Here is a 15,655-nt window from a genome sequence, read left to right as displayed (position 1 = left end):
TATTCTGATTGGTTTAGAGAACAGTTGTTCTCTGTGACCATCTCCATTTTCACTCACACAGACATTCAGAGAAATCTGAACAAGCATAATGGCAGCTGAGGTCTGTTCCTCTTCTCCAGAGGAACTCTGACATAATCGATGTAAACATGATAAATGATAAATAAGTTTTTTTGTCTTTTATTGGAAAGAGCATAGATGTGTTAGCCTCAGATGAATCTGAATACAAAACAAGATGCAGTAAATCGAATCGTTCTTTAAGGAAGAAACTAGTGTTAACCATACCATCGTGTGATTGGTTCATCATGCAGCAGCTCACAGACGATGGTGACTTCTTTTCTAGGTCTTTAATGTTCTGAGATGAGATTCAAATGTCGCCAAACCCAGCAACACGACGAGGTGATGAAGCGCAAAGTCACGCAAGTTTCAAGCATCACTGCAGAACAAGAACTTCAACATTCCTTCAGGAGAAACGAAAGTAATTCTGTCGTAAAGAAAAGACTTCACTACTGATCTTGATATAAGATGTTTTTAACTTCGTCTGTAAAACATGAACCATTAGGCTGCATAAAAAGCATTTATTTCTTCATTACAGGACAGAACACATAAAAAGAAACTGATTTGAAACATGCTGGAAACTTCAAATGTGGATTCTGTCATCCAACGACAGTCCTGAGGAAACAAGGTTGTGTTGATAATGTTACGGGTGGAGCGCTGCTGCTGGGAAGAGGACAGAAGGCGAGGCCGGTGAACCGACAGCAGCAGCATGACGGAGGATAGAGTAAACAGAACATCACAAAAAATTGGCCCATCAGTCATTACCAACCTGACCAGTTGTCCAGTTTTGTGTCATTCTGACAGCTGTTGTCCTCTCAGAGCACTTCAGTAGCATGTTTATTGAGATTGACTCAAAATTTAATTTTTCCGGCAGCAGCAGCGAGTTTTTTGTTCCGGTAGTTTAAATAAACCCTCCAGCGCCTTCACAGACCCAGCATGAACTAACTGTGACGGTACAGTTAGAAATGTTTTCTTAATTTTCACTTCATTGCACTTAAATATTTATTAGTTTTTTAGTATTTTTCTTTTAATTCTGTCTTCCCTGCTTTCCATCACCTGTTGCCAGTTTGGGGCAGCAGTAGCTGAACAGGTTGAGCGGGATTTCCAGTAATCGGAAGGTTGCAGGTTCGATCCCGGCTCCAGACAGAGAATACTGTCCTTGGGCAAGACACTTTACCCACCTTGCCTGCTGGTGGTTGTCAGAGGGACCGGTGGCGCCTGTACTCGGCAGCCTCGCCTCCGTCAGTGTGCTCATCACCACCATAGCTCATCACCATCAGTGTATGAATGTGTGTGTGAATGGATGAATGATACACTGTAGTGTAAAGTGCTTTGGAGTCCTTACTCTGAGAGGCGCTATACAAATATGGGTCATTTATCATTTCGTTGCCTTCATCCCATCCTCACACCTGTCCCACATCCATTAATCAGCCCAGCGGCCCTGCTTCTGTAAGCAGTCATCCCTGATGCGTGTTTTTATTGCTCCATTTCCCGCTTTTCTGTTTCTATTTTATTCTATTGACTGTATAAACCTCTCATTCTTCATGTGAATTTCCATAAAACACATATTTTACTTGAGAAAACCAACATCAGGTTCTGTGTGTTGAGATGTGTGATGAAAAACGTGTAACCTTGGGTGTGTTTGAGATACCTGTGTATGGCTTTGGCATTGCAACATAACAGAGTAAGCAGCATTTTAAAAGTGTGTTTCATTTGGATCGACGTCGGGTAGATAAGAAGAGTTTCTGACCTCTGATTTGATGAATATGCTTTAAAACATCAGGGAAAGACTGCATCAAGTAAAGGTTGGTTTATGCTGGACGCGTCCGCGAGGTCCGCACGGCTCCGCACGGAAAAAATGCGTCATTTTAACAACCACGTCCCTTCACCGCGCCTCCGCACGGCCCAAACTTTCAGCGCCGCACACCTAGGAAAATTTCTAACCAAGCGGACGGTCGGACGCGGAAAACATGGCGGACTGGCAAGTACTAGTATGACAGAGGTTCATAAATACAGACATTTGTATGATTCAGCTCTCAAAGATCACCGTGATCAACATGTTGTTAATCATTCTTGGAGAAAAATAGCTCGCACTGTCGGAAAAGACGAGGACGCTGTTAAAAAATGCTGGAATGCCATGTTGTAAACAGTCATTTTTACTTCTACTATGGTGTACTGTTGAATGCATGCTGTAGAGCTCCATGCTGCCCCCTACAGTTTGGGAGAATATTGGCTCACCGCAGAGACAAGCCGCATGAACCATAAACGCTGCAAGTTGTGAAGCGCGTTCCATCCGCGAGCCGCATCACCAAGCGGAAAGTAAATGCGTCAAGCATAAACCAAGCTTCAGCTGGCTAAACAGACTTCGGGTAGCTCTTGGGGACTTTTAAAAGTCTTGAAATCTAAATCAAATTATAAGATGATGGATTTTTAAGGAACCCCATGTCATGTTGTGAGCTGTAGAAGTTGGTGGACCATGTGTGGTGGAGCTGACCAGGAGGCAGGAATGCAGGCACGGATAAAGTAAAAATGGGTTTAATGACAGGACACGGCAGGAACGAGAACAACACGACAAACAACAATGATCTGACAAAGACTGGCACAAGGAGGGAGGTATAAATACACAGGGAAATCAGGAACACATGGGCAGGTTAACGAGGGGCAGGTGAGAACAATAAGGGCTAATCAGGGCAGGAGAGAGACACAGTCAGGAAGGCAGGGGCAGAACGTGACACCCCATTCCTGCCACATAAAAGAAACAAAAGTCACATTAACAGTCATAATGACTTCTTTAAAGTTGGGAGTATGGCCTCAAAAATGTCAATTATGAGTTTCATAGAAACATTTTAACTTTAAAGCATTACTTTTAAAAGGTTATAATTGAGCTACAGAATCTTAAGTATGAACATTCACTTCTTCTTCCCACTGGTTTGCCTCGGTCAGATCGTTCTGTTGGCACATTTTCCAAACAGGAAGTGGAGGTGTAGTAAGACTCTGGCAGGGGGTGACTTGCTCTTTAAGACAAACTGCATCAAAAACTACTTTAAAGCCATAATTATGACCATCTGTGTGAGATTTTTCACTTTTAAGGCGGCAGCTTTGGGATTCCATATATTTAATGCTTTCTAAAATCAAAAATTCAAAATTGTACCATGTCTATGTTTACATTTTAATCAAAAGGTTCAATGTAATAGGATTCAGGGCTGCTTTGAAATGTACTGTAAACAAATTGTTCACTGCTTTATCTAAAAATGAAAATCAAGGATTTTTTTTCAGGGAAAACTGCAAATTAAAAGAAGAAATATACAAAAATGCTCAATGCTGCAAAATAAATCAATGTATGCAAGACGCCATGATCCTTATGTATCAGTGCACAGAAACATGAGAGCAGTACTGCAAATTCTGGATACTTGTGCTGATTTAGAATCAAAACGTTTAAATAAATTTTTCTCCAACAACATTAAATATGTAAGGTTAAAGAGGCTGAACCGGTTCAGTCTGCACAACCCAATTACACACACACACACACACACACACACACACAGAGAGAGAGAGAGAGAGAGAGAGAGAGAGAGAGAGAGAGAGAGAGAGAGAGAGAGAGAGAGAGGAGGGAGAGAGGGAGAGAGAGAGAGAGAGAGAGAGAGAGAGAGAGAGAGGAGTTATCTTGTTTGCAACATCAGAATCAACAAGGAGCAGTGACGCCCTCTGGTGGACAGAATGAGTAAGACAAAAGGAAAATACCTGCCTTCCTGTTATCTGGTTCCACAGCTTAAAGGACATTATGGAAGTTTGACAGCCAAAACATGAATAGAAATAATAAATTTATTCATCATACATTCTCCTGCAATGCCCTGGTCCTGTAGAATGAGCCCTGGCATTTTTACTGTGATTGCCTGTTTTTCTGTAAAATCACAGAAAAAGAGAGATGCTCGGGCCGAGCAGGCTGCTTCATGCGTGTTCACGCTCAGGCATAGCCCGTAGCGTTTGCTATCCGTAGCTTTAGCAGCAGAGAGAGAGGCAGTGCTCACTCAGCGACTTTGTCGCTGTTCCTAACGCCTAGTGACAAAGCTAGCTACATTTCTGAGGACCCTTAACTACTTTCTGTAGAACTTTCTTCTAGATATTTCCTGCAAATTAGCAACAAAATAGCCATTTTCGCTCTGAACCATTCTTTGGTTTGACGTTGTTTCAGCTGTCATCAAGGATATAAATGTTACAGATAAAGATATCAGTTGTGTTATAGCTCACTCAGTATGACGGTGGATTCCTTTGTGGAAGACCTGGGTTCGATTCTGGAATCATAGTTTATTTAGAGTTTCTTTTTACATTAATGGTATATTTTTTTACAGTAAGATGCCCAAATTTTTATTTGAGACTCGCCGAACGGCATTGAATTCACAGATAAAAAAGATGTGGGTTCAACTTTCATTTTGGAACAATTTTTCAAGCAAGGGAAGGGAATGATCTGAGCATGCAGGAGGACTGACCCATCATAAACCTTTGTCGGCTGTGCTGAAGAGAAAGGTACAGAACCAAATTATTTAATTAATTAGCTGCACATTCTCCTGTCCTCTGTCCTCCGGGCCACACACACACACACACACACACGGGACTGTCTCAGCTGTTATTTTCGTTAAGGAGTGTGCACGTATAGCATGCGCGCCTCGTGCACGAGCCTACTATTGAAGCTGCCGTTACGCTTTTGGCCTGAGGGGGCAATGGTGAGCATAAAAATTCACAACTCCGTAAAGTCCCTTTAAAGATAAAAATGTCAAACAAAATGAACAAAAGATTGAATCTGAATGAAAGCAGATGGGATTGAAATTCTTCAGAGGTCAACGAGTTAGCACACGCTGTGCCTGTTAAATGTTTCTGCAACCCTTGTTTGTTTAGGATCCCTGTTAGCACCTGGAACAGCAGCTACTGTTCCTGGGGACTGAAGAACATTTATGCACGAGCTACATACAAGATAAAGAAATCCCTCAAACTGTCATGTTCTGTGGCAAGTGTTTAACCCAGGACACGCAGAATCAGACTCGGAGGCAGGATGTAGAAGAAAAAAAATCTTTATTAGAATAATAACTAAAGGTGCACTGGAAATCCAGCGGGTGAGAGAGCGGGAAGCAGCGTGATTGGGAGAGAGGAGTAGTGTGTCCGAGGAGGGGTGAGCCAGGAGAGCGAGGGAACATCCAAGAGCGCAGAGTGATGGGTATCCAGCAGGTAGGAGAGAGAGGGCAGACTGTGCAGTGAGCGGGTTGGAATCAGTGGAGAGGACGAGGACCGAGGAGGAAGACCGAGAGCTGTATGGTAACACAGTAGGAATCCAAAAACGAGAATGCAGGTTATGGGGAGGGATGACTGAGCCTGGAGCGTAAAAAAAAAAACGGAATTAGGTCAGGGCAAAAAACACGATACAATAAAGGTTTTAAGACAAGGTTCAAGTTTTACGAGGGCTGGGACTCTACCAGAGAGGCGTAATCATCTGGCAACAAGAAGCATCCTCCGTCCTCCTTATGAAGGCGGCCCGCTAATCAGCTGATGGGACGCAGCTGCTGCTCTCTCTCTCTCCTGAAACCAGAGAAGCTCAAAACACAGGTGAGATGATGGAGTGTGGCGAGTGCTCACCTCCCGGCTCACAACACAAACAATAGAACGGCACAATAAAAAAAAACAGATTTAACTCAAGCAAACATCACTAAAACTCAACAGCTCGTCATATTTGAATAATAATATTTAAGGAATATTATAATTTCTGCCATTAGGTGGCAACTGTACTCCTTCCTGTGCAAATAAAGACGTTTCAGGTTTTTGCCCTTTCACTTATGATGATGTCACCTTGTTGTTTTTGTTTTTCCCTTTTGGTCAAACACTTTTAGTCTAAACTTTGACCAATTAAAATTATATTATTAATAATTTTTAAGGTCAATACTTGAAATCAAGATTACTTTAAAAAGCAGATCTTCATAAATGACACAGAAAGACAAAAGGAGTTGCTAGTAGAGCTGCAGATGGAGGATTCAAACTTGCAGAAACAAAAACTGAGGTGGAAAAAGGCCTGGCATGTCTTGTGTCTACAGAAAATACAATTTCCCTAAAGACAAAATTAAAAAATATATATATTTCTCACTGCTTAGACATTAAAGTATTTTGGGTCAGCAGGCAAAGAGTAGATTAATTCAATAGTTTCAATGAAAGGAAATAAACCTGCTGAGTTCAGGACGCACTCGTGAGTTATGAGGGTTAAAGGCAAATGGCTGCATCTTTTAATTCAGAGTCAAGTCAAAAAGAATCTGGCTGAGTCGCATACAAATTACAACTGCAAGAGTTAAAGTTGATTTTCCAGTTTTCAATCTGCCCAAATGTCTGGTTTTCAGTCCCTGGGAACAAAGAGCCGGATCGGTGAGTCAGAAAGGCACAAATGAAACATAACAAGGTGGTGCTGGCGATCAGCAGAGCAAGAAACATACAGGAGTGAAAGTGAAAGTAAGAGAAAATACAAGAAAAGACCCATGAGACAAGATGAGATATCTAAATAATAATGACAAGATTCAATGATCTACATTAAGTCTTCTTTCAGCGATGTAGTTTGTCAGGAGGAAAAAGACACAACAAGGAGGAAAACATGGCAGCTGTTTTACAGGAATGTATAGGTTCAAGCCAGAAATTCATTTTAATAAACTGTAGGACATTATAATTGGGTCAAAAGACTCGAATAGTAGGAAAATGTCTTTTTTCCCTTTAACTCATTGATTATTTCCTGGTCATTACCTCTATGGACAGATTTTCTAGGCACAGCCGTGGTGTGGAGTGTGTCGAGTTTGGTGGCAGGAGAATCTCCTCTCTGCTTTTTGCGGATGATGTGGTCCTCCTAGCTTCATCCAGCTCTGACCTTCAGCTCTTGCTGGGTAGGTTCGCGGCCGAGTGTGAAGCGGCTGGGATGAGGATCAGCACCTCCAAATCCGAGACCATGGTTCTCGACCGGAAAAGGGTGGCTTGCCAACTCCGGGTCAGGAAGAGGTCCTACCTCAAGTGGAGGAGTTTAAGTATCTCGGAGTCTTGTTCACGAGTGAGGGTAGGAGGGATCGGGAGATCGACAGGCGGATTGGTTCGGCGTCTGCAGTGATGCGGACGCTGAGCCGATCTGTCGTGGGGAAGAGGGAGCTGAGCCAGAAAGCCAGGCTCTCGATTTACCGGTCGATCTACGTCCCAATCCTCACCTATGGTCATGAGCTTTGGGTAATGAACGAAAGAGCGAGATCGCAGATACAAGCGGCCAAAACGAGTTTCCTCCGTAGGGTGGCTGGGCTCAGCCTTAGAGATAGGGTGAGGAGCTTGGACATTCGGGAGGGACTCGGAGTAGAACCGCTGCTCCTCCGGATCGAAAGGAGTCAGTTGAGGTGGTTTGGGCATCTGGTCAGGATGCCTCCTGGACGCCTCCCCGGGGAGGTGTTTCGGGCATGTCCTGCTGGCAGGAGGCCCCCGGGTCGACCCAGGACACGTTGGAGAGGTTACATCTCCAATCTGGTCCGGGAACGCCTTGGGGTCCTGCCGGAGGAGCTGGTGGAGGTGGCCGGGGAGAGGACGGTCTGGAGCTCCCTAGTTGGGATGCTGCCCCCGCGACCTGGACCCGGATAAGCGGAGGAAGACGACGACGACTTAATAGAAACTACAGCAAAAGTCCAACAAACAGCTTCATTTGTGTTTTTCTTTCTTTATTTCTGTTTCTGTCCCGTTCTGTTGATGCAGCTTACACAAAACAAACACAGATATGAAACATAATCCTTTAAGCAACCATTTATATCTCAGGTAGTTCGTCTTGGAGAGAAATAGAAACATTTGTAGAAATATTTCAATATTTGTTAATTAATTTTTCTGTACTAATGAATTTTATTCTGTTTGCTCATGAAGTGAAACAAAACAAACTAAAGGATCTCTGAAGATCAATTTGAAGACAGTAAAATATCTTCAAGTGGTTTGCTGGTTTTAAACTGGAAAAGGGGGAATGCTTCCTCCCGTTTGCGAGAGAAGGAGTTAATCTTGGATGGAGGAAGAGACGGATAGATGGATCTGTGAGATCTGAGTCATGACTGCAAGACAGATTATTACAATAAATTTACACCATGAGAAAGTAAACTATTTATGTAGCACCTTTGACCCTACACCGTGGACGGTTTTCAGTCACATCCCACCGGGAGCAGATCCCAGATTTGCTGCAGGGACTTTGTATCTGCTCCTGCCTGGGATTGGGAATGCCTTGGAAGTCTCTAGGAGGAGCTAGAGATTGTCACTAGGGTATGGGAAAGGGGATGGGTGGGTTGTATTCTTCAAAATGCACTCAGTGAATTACTTGGAAACAGAGGCGGATCTAGACTTTTCTGAGTATGGGGTCATCAGGGGGCTACAATATTTGTCTCAGTCCACCATCCTTACACAAGAGTTCATGCTGGAAATTCCTAATTTTCTCATTAGCTTCACTAGTTTTTGGACTTGGAAGTGCATCCACCAATAATCTGACTGGTTCATACATAGGAAAATTTTAACTGACTGGCATAATGAACTGAACACGTTGCACCAACAAGTAGATTCAATTGAAAAGTGAACTTTGAATAAGTGCCTCGAGATGACTCTTGTTGTCAATTGGTGCTATGTAGGTAAACTGAAAGGGAATCATCGTCCAACGTACAGATTAGTGACTGGACAGGGGCCCTTCAGGGGTCCAATCAGATTTCCGCAGGGACCAATAGGGAGCCTAAGGGTCCTCCCTTTCCGGTCGGCTAATGGGTATTCGGAAGAATGAAAAAACGAATGCAAGTCAACTGTGCTAAAAAGGCTATTTTCTAATCCGCTTTGCCTTACGCCCTGGATCACACATATGTTGTACTGCAATTTAACCCTCTCAGGCTAGAAATAAGTTTTGGTAAAAGGATGAACAACTAAGTCCTTCGGTGGTACTTCTGAGTAAATAAGTGCTCATGAAATACATATGTGGCGTAACCAGGTAGGTAGGTTTTAACGTTGCAAATCTGCAACGCCTGCCTCCAGAGGGTTAAATGAAAAGTAAGGATCCAGTCACGTACTTTGAGATTCATCAACTTGTAAAAGTTTGTAATTAGCATGACTACACACCAGAAATCGGCACGTCGCATATGTGACATCACCACAGAATCTCCTCTCCCCTAGCATAGCTGCTACTTACCACATGAGCAGATTTATGGTGGTTCTTTCCTACATTTAATTTACAATAATTTTTACTCTTACTTGAGTAAAAATTTAGGCAAATACTTTTACTTGTACTTGAGTAACAAATTATCAAAGTATTGTTACTCGTAATTAAGTAGGAAATTTTAGTAATCTTTCCACCTCTGCCAGTATCTGAAGACACCAGTTGTTGTGGAAACATTCAGATTTGTATAATTAGAAATAACACTTGACCTTTTGTTAGTAACATCAGTTCATCTATTTTCTATATCCACGAAGGGCCGCGGGGAGCTGGCGCCCGTCTCCAGCAGTCTTCTGGGCACACCCTTTTTGGTACGTCCTGGGCAGGTTGCCACTCCATCGCAGTGTGACTTTTACACATCGCCTGAAAAGTATTTTTCTCTTTGTTGTATCTTTTTTTATTTTTTTTATTTAACTGTGAAATGGAACCAGTTCATCACAACAGCAGCCCTGATACTGGCGTGGCTTCCTGGCAGTGCAGACAAACAGAAAGTAATGGAATGTTGTCCTAAAAACAAGTTTAGAACCACCTCTTTTCATGCTTCAAGTACGAGTCGCTGACTTTGCTGTTCACTTTGTTACTGAAACACCAGCAGTCTCACTCCCTGAGACCTGGAGATAAGATCCAAGAGCAGAGGATGTACAGAGGTTTTTAACAGGACTGATAGCAGAGGAGAAGAAGAGCAAATTCTCATCATGTTTTCATCAAAACCTGAGGAGCAACTGGCCCAGGAGCTGAGCTGTCCCATCTGCCTTCATCTCTACAGCGATCCGGTGGTCCTCCCTTGTGGGCACAACTACTGCAGGGTTTGCATCTGCAAGACAGCAGACTCCCAAGAGATCAGCTGCAAAATACGTCCTCGTTGCCCAGAGTGTCGCGAAGAGTACGAAGGCCTGGAGACCTTGCAGAGGAACTTCAAACTGTCCAACATTGTTGAAGGTTATCGAGCCACCGCATCACCAATTTATGAGGAGATCAAGATCGAGGCGACGACTGAGGCTGACTCAGAGAAGGTTGCCATTTTCTGTGACCACTGCATAGACAACCCATCAGAAGCTGTGAAGAGCTGCTTGAAGTGTGAGGTCTCCTTGTGCTCCAGGCATCTTCAGAAGCACAATGAGAAGGAGTCCTTTAAGTCCCACACCACGGTGGAGCCCCTCAGTGAGCTGGGGACAAAGGGCTGCTCCATCCATCATTGTCCTCTTGGCTACTTTTGTTCCAGTGACATGGCCTCTCTGTGCTCCTCATGCCTTGTAGAAGGTCTTCACCAGAGCCACGATGTTCTCACCTTCAGTGTGGCAGAAGAGGAGATGAGACAAGCCTTGGAGAGCCGCAGCAAGGTATTGACTCACTAGTCCTGATATTTATGCCACGGATGTTTCCCTGCATCGTTGCTCATCGTCTGCAATAGGTCAAGTTGCAGCTAAAGCTAAATTACTGACACATTTTGTATTAGATCCAACATCCTGATGCGGATTTAGATTCTGGTTTACATGGAGAAGGTCAAGATGTTGGTGACCTTTCTGTGGAGGTCAAAGCTGTGAAAAGAGGGTAAAAAACGACTTAAGTAAAAGTGAAAGTATCCAAGGAGTTTTCATCTTAAAAGTATTGAAGTTTGTACTTTAAAATTACTTAAATGTAAAAAAGTAAAAGTATTCATTTAAATATGCATTTAGAGTGTTGCTAAATACACCAAACCAACCCTGGATGAGCACGTCTCCTCGACCTTTCTTTACAATAAGAGCTGAACAAACAGGAGCATAAAGACGCTCCGGCGTTAGTTAGTTAGGACTAAAACGAAAAGTAAAGTAAAGTCACTTGAAAGTCAAACATTTTGAAAAGTGTTGTGGAGTAAAAGTAAAACTAGACTTCAATAAGATTACTAAAGTGCAGATACAGAAAAGCAGTACCAGTACAGTACCTATGAAGTACTTGTACTTTGTTGCATTCCACCACTGGCAGCATAGGATGTTGTTTTTAATCGAATAAATGAACATCAAAAATTGTAGCTTTTCTTTTCGTTTTTGATGAAGTAAAACTGCTACGTAGGGATGGAACGTTTGGAGTGGCAAACAAGCGATTAACAATGCAGATTATGTAAGAGGAATGCCAAGAATAAAAGATTTTACCTGGTGAGAACACTGTGAGCCCATCAACATTGTAGGGACTTCACAACTCCACCGGACTGATCACAAAGCTAGATCAGACATTCTCAAACCTGCCATGTCATTGCTCACGCTTTGGTTATTTTTTATTTCTTGATTACTCTTTGATTTAATCTTGTTCCAAACTAGAACATCCACTTATTCCAGTTTCTCCATTCATTGTGTGTATCACAAATTATTTCTGATGTTTGCAGGTGGTGTCCAGTAGGCTGCAGCTAATAGAGAAGCTGCTGCACAAGGCCACAGAGAGTAAGGGTGTCTCTGAGGCGGCGGCAGACAGAATGATCAAAAAGGCCGTCTCAGTTATGGACAGCATCCAATCAATGGTGGACAGGTAATACACAAACACATGCAGGTACCTGATCTGAAAGATGGCCTTTAACTCATTCACTGACAATGACAACTAAAGTCGAATAAAGTCGACTAAAGTCGCCGAGACAACAAACATCTCGGCTCTGAAGCTGATCTTCTTCCGCATACGTCACATGTCACGTGATCAGAAAACAGAACATCCATGTGTTAGGAGATCGTTTTGGACCGTTCCTGTAAAAAAAGTGAGGCGCGAACCGGCAAGGCGTCTGCCGATCACAATTCGACAACGGATTATGAAAGAACGGATAACGCTCGAAACGCGCGGATTCTTCCTGATGTAAGAGGAGAGTCTCCATTTTGTTTTGGTTGTTTTGGCGTCGACATCATCCTAGCGCGCAACATTCTGTGACTCTTAAAAAAAACTGTAAAAACGGCGAGAAACGCTGGCAGTGAAGGCCTTTAGAAATCAGGAAATGGCTGGCAGCGAACGAGTTAAATAGCTAGTCACCCCTACCTGGTGACTAACTCCACTCCCATTTCACGTTTGAAAACTTTGCCACAAGGAGGTGTTGCCTGGCAGGCCAAGGGGGCAGAGCCGCTAACACACACACACACACACACACACACACACACACACACACACACACACACACACACACACACACACACACAGGCTCACAGCGGCATTGTGACATCATATGGTACCAGCTAACGTCATAGGGTACCTCTTAGCCAATAGCGATGGCAGATTTACATTCAAATGTAGTGCACAGTTATTACCTGAAGTGGGTGCAATGCTGACAGTTTTACGTAGAATATTAAAATTATTACAAAGATGCACAAAAGTGCCTAATTATTAACTACACATGTCTACAATATGATTAACATTTGTATAGTGCATCAGCAAAATAAAGTTGATTTGGGGGTGACTTGCTCTTTAAAGGGAACATATTACGCAAAACCCACTGGTGTTTTACATATTTGACTTTTGTTTCTACAGGTTTTTATTTTACACCAGATCATGGCAGAATTCTAACTACATGAGATCACAGTTCATCCTCCTGCTGATGTGATGTGTTCAGGTACAGGGAGCAGCTGGCCATGCTGCTGGAGACGGAGAGAGGGCAGCACCGGAAAAGCTGGCAGCTGGGAGTGAGTGCTCTGGAGGATCAACAGCAGCAGCTGATCGATGCCCAGAAGAAAGTAAAGGAGGTCCTCGCTGAAACAGACCCAGCTGCCTTCTTACATGGGTACACATTTAGAAATCTTTTCTATACTTCAATATATATATATATATATATAGTGAAGTGCCTCATGATATTTATCTTGAAGAGCGTTACATAAAAGATTGTTTTCTTTCTTTACAAAATACATCTCCTGCTTTCCCATTGAACATGTTTACATCTCAGACAAAGCTACTATATTAAGACACTTCCTCTCTTTCCAGATTCACGAAGATCGAACAGAAGCTTAGAGATGCCACCACAGTTAGCATTTCCTCTGAAATCCCCCCTGACGTTCTACTCAACACCAAGCATCTCCAGTCAAAGCTCAAAACCAACGACTTCCGCTCTGAAATGGTTCGCCTCCTGGAAAGTCTTCACATCCTCCTGAACCCCCAGGAGCTCACCTTCAATGTCTACTCTGCACATCCCAGCTTGTTGATTTCCTCTGACATGCGCACGGTCAAGTACAGCTCAACCAAGCAGTCATACGTGGACCACCCAGAGCGTTTTGCTAGCGCTCCTCAGATCATGTGCACCCAGAGTTTCTCAGGTGGCATACACGTGTGGGTGGTAGAAGTGGGGTCCAGCTGCATGTGGTCCCTCGGTGTGTGCTACAAGAGCATCCTTCGGCGCGGTGACCATAGTCGCCTGGGACACAACACAGTGTCCTGGAGACTTCAGAGGAAAAACGGGAAGCTGACTGCGTGCACAGCCTCCAGCAATATAGCCTTGGCAGAAACACTCAGTCCTCCTACAAAGATTGAGATTGCTCTTGACTATGAAGGTGGGGCCTTAAAGTTCCACAGCACCAACGGTTGTAGGGAACACCTCCACACCTTTAGACATGTGTTCAAGGAGCCCGTTTACCCAGCATTCAGCATTCACTCGAACACACCAGAGTCCTGGATCACGCTGAATAGTGGAATATAATTCTTACATTGAATCTGCATAAAATCTGTTTAAATGCTATTATGTAGGGTTTTACTTTGGTGTTTCAGCACTGAAACACTTTAAATGCTAGTTTATTTGCATATCTGTATTTTGTTATTTATGTCCTAAATACAGTATCAGGGTTTCACCATTTGGGCCAAAACATTCTCAAAAACTGGAAAAGACAGATGCTACTGTTCAAATGATCAATACAAACATAATTGTTTATTTACTGGAAAAGCAAGATCATGAGGTTTTTTTCCTTTATTTTTGTTGATTGGTTTGTTTTTGGTATGTTTATATAAATAAAATATTCTAATATGGATAATGTTTCCAATTTGTGTGATCATTGAACACAAAATAGATTTTTGAAAGTGTGTGTGTGTGTGTGTGTGTGTGTGTGTGTGTGTGTGTGTGTGTGTGTGTGTGTGTGTGTGTGTGTGTGTGTGTGTGTGTGTGTGTGTGTGTGTGTAATCTACTGAATATAGTTGGTGAATGGCAAACAGTGGCTCACATGAACTCTGACATTTAGCTTGAGCTGGCCAACTGCTTTGCGAAAATAAATTATTTATGCACAAATAAATATATTTGCAGTCAATTTTGTGAATCTGCTCATCACATAGGTGTACTAGAAAGTTGTATGTTAGTTTCGTTATTCTTTTTTTTTTAACTTAAATTCATTCCACAGTCTTGCAGCGTCTGGAATTAGAGTTGCCAGAACGGAGGAAAACCCCGTAAAGGTAAAATGATTGAAACGTTTTAAAATTTACTTACGAATACAATTTATGATAGTTATAACAAAAATATTTTAAACATTTCTATCCAGGGAACAGATTATATTATTCACCTAAATATTTGGCATTTAAATATCAAACAACAAAAAGGGTTCTTTATAGCAAATCTGGCAACCCGTTTCCCATCTGTCACACATTGTCATTGAGGACGACATAAACAGTAGTGCACTAGATCCATTTGCTGTTTAAAAATATAGCTTATCACAATAAAGATGGGGTCCGGAGAAAGTACGACTAGAAAAGTATCTTTCGGGGTGGATGATGAGGACAGAGTCAGGATTCTTCGTGGCATAAAGGTAAGGCTAATTTAGCTAGCGTTTGACAAGCCATGCTAACATATTACTTTAGTGCTACGCTGACAACGAAGCAGCGTTTAACATGTTGCTTCACGACTTTTGAGCGTAAGTAAGCCTGTCATCCTAACATCACCTGTTAAAGCATGAAGGTTGGAGGAGAATGCAGGAACCGAGGCAGGTTGAGGTGTCCTTTTTTTGCTACGCCAAACTTCTGCCAACATGTGCTATTTTGTAGCAGTACCCTCTGATAATGAGTAACACAGTAAATATAGCTGTTGAACAAATAAACTATGACATATTTAAAGGCATTCCGGTGAATCCGGCTCAGATAAATTTAACGTAGTGGCTGTAGATGTAACTAGTTACTAAAACTGGTAGCAACTTTAGCTGAGGAAAGATTAAATCAAAACAAACTTCTCGGTATTTTTCAATTTTGTTTATATATTTATTATTTTACTTGCAATATCGAGCTACCACTAAATCGTAATAGATATGTTTTAATGTCAGCAGATCATGTTAGCTTTGCAGCATTGAGACTTTAAATAAACAACATTTGAATGGACTTTGGCGAAGGGCTGTCTCAATGGCAGTTGGGTGCGTTCATGAACACGTTCAGAAATCGAATTCTTGGGTTTTATTCAACTTTTGAAGTGACAAT

General features: G+C 42.5%; 2 protein-coding genes across 3 annotated transcripts in view; both read left to right on the top strand.

Annotated features, from left to right (window-relative positions):
- The first annotated feature begins 9,755 nt into the window (after positions 1-9,755).
- On the top strand, positions 9,756-14,170 carry LOC107391327 (E3 ubiquitin/ISG15 ligase TRIM25). Its single transcript, XM_015968590.3, has 4 exons — positions 9,756-10,614; positions 11,634-11,773; positions 12,834-13,001; positions 13,199-14,170. Exons 1-4 carry the CDS (start codon positions 9,970-9,972, stop codon positions 13,905-13,907), a joined length of 1,662 nt encoding a protein of 553 aa, XP_015824076.3. The 5' UTR covers positions 9,756-9,969; the 3' UTR covers positions 13,908-14,170.
- Positions 14,171-14,735: 565 nt separating this feature from the next.
- chchd6a (coiled-coil-helix-coiled-coil-helix domain containing 6a) overlaps positions 14,736-15,655 on the top strand; it is a 96,532-nt gene continuing 95,612 nt past the window's right edge. For both annotated transcript variants that reach the window (XM_015968591.3, XM_070544979.1), the window contains exon 1: positions 14,736-14,997. In XM_015968591.3, coding sequence (XP_015824077.3) covers positions 14,914-14,997 — 84 coding nt within the window. In that variant the 5' untranslated portion in view covers positions 14,736-14,913. The remainder of the gene's footprint in view (positions 14,998-15,655) is intronic.

Source organism: Nothobranchius furzeri, chromosome 15, assembly GCF_043380555.1.
Source record: "Nothobranchius furzeri strain GRZ-AD chromosome 15, NfurGRZ-RIMD1, whole genome shotgun sequence".
NCBI lineage: Eukaryota > Metazoa > Chordata > Actinopteri > Cyprinodontiformes > Nothobranchiidae > Nothobranchius > Nothobranchius furzeri.
This window is presented reverse-complemented; position numbering and strand designations above follow the sequence as displayed.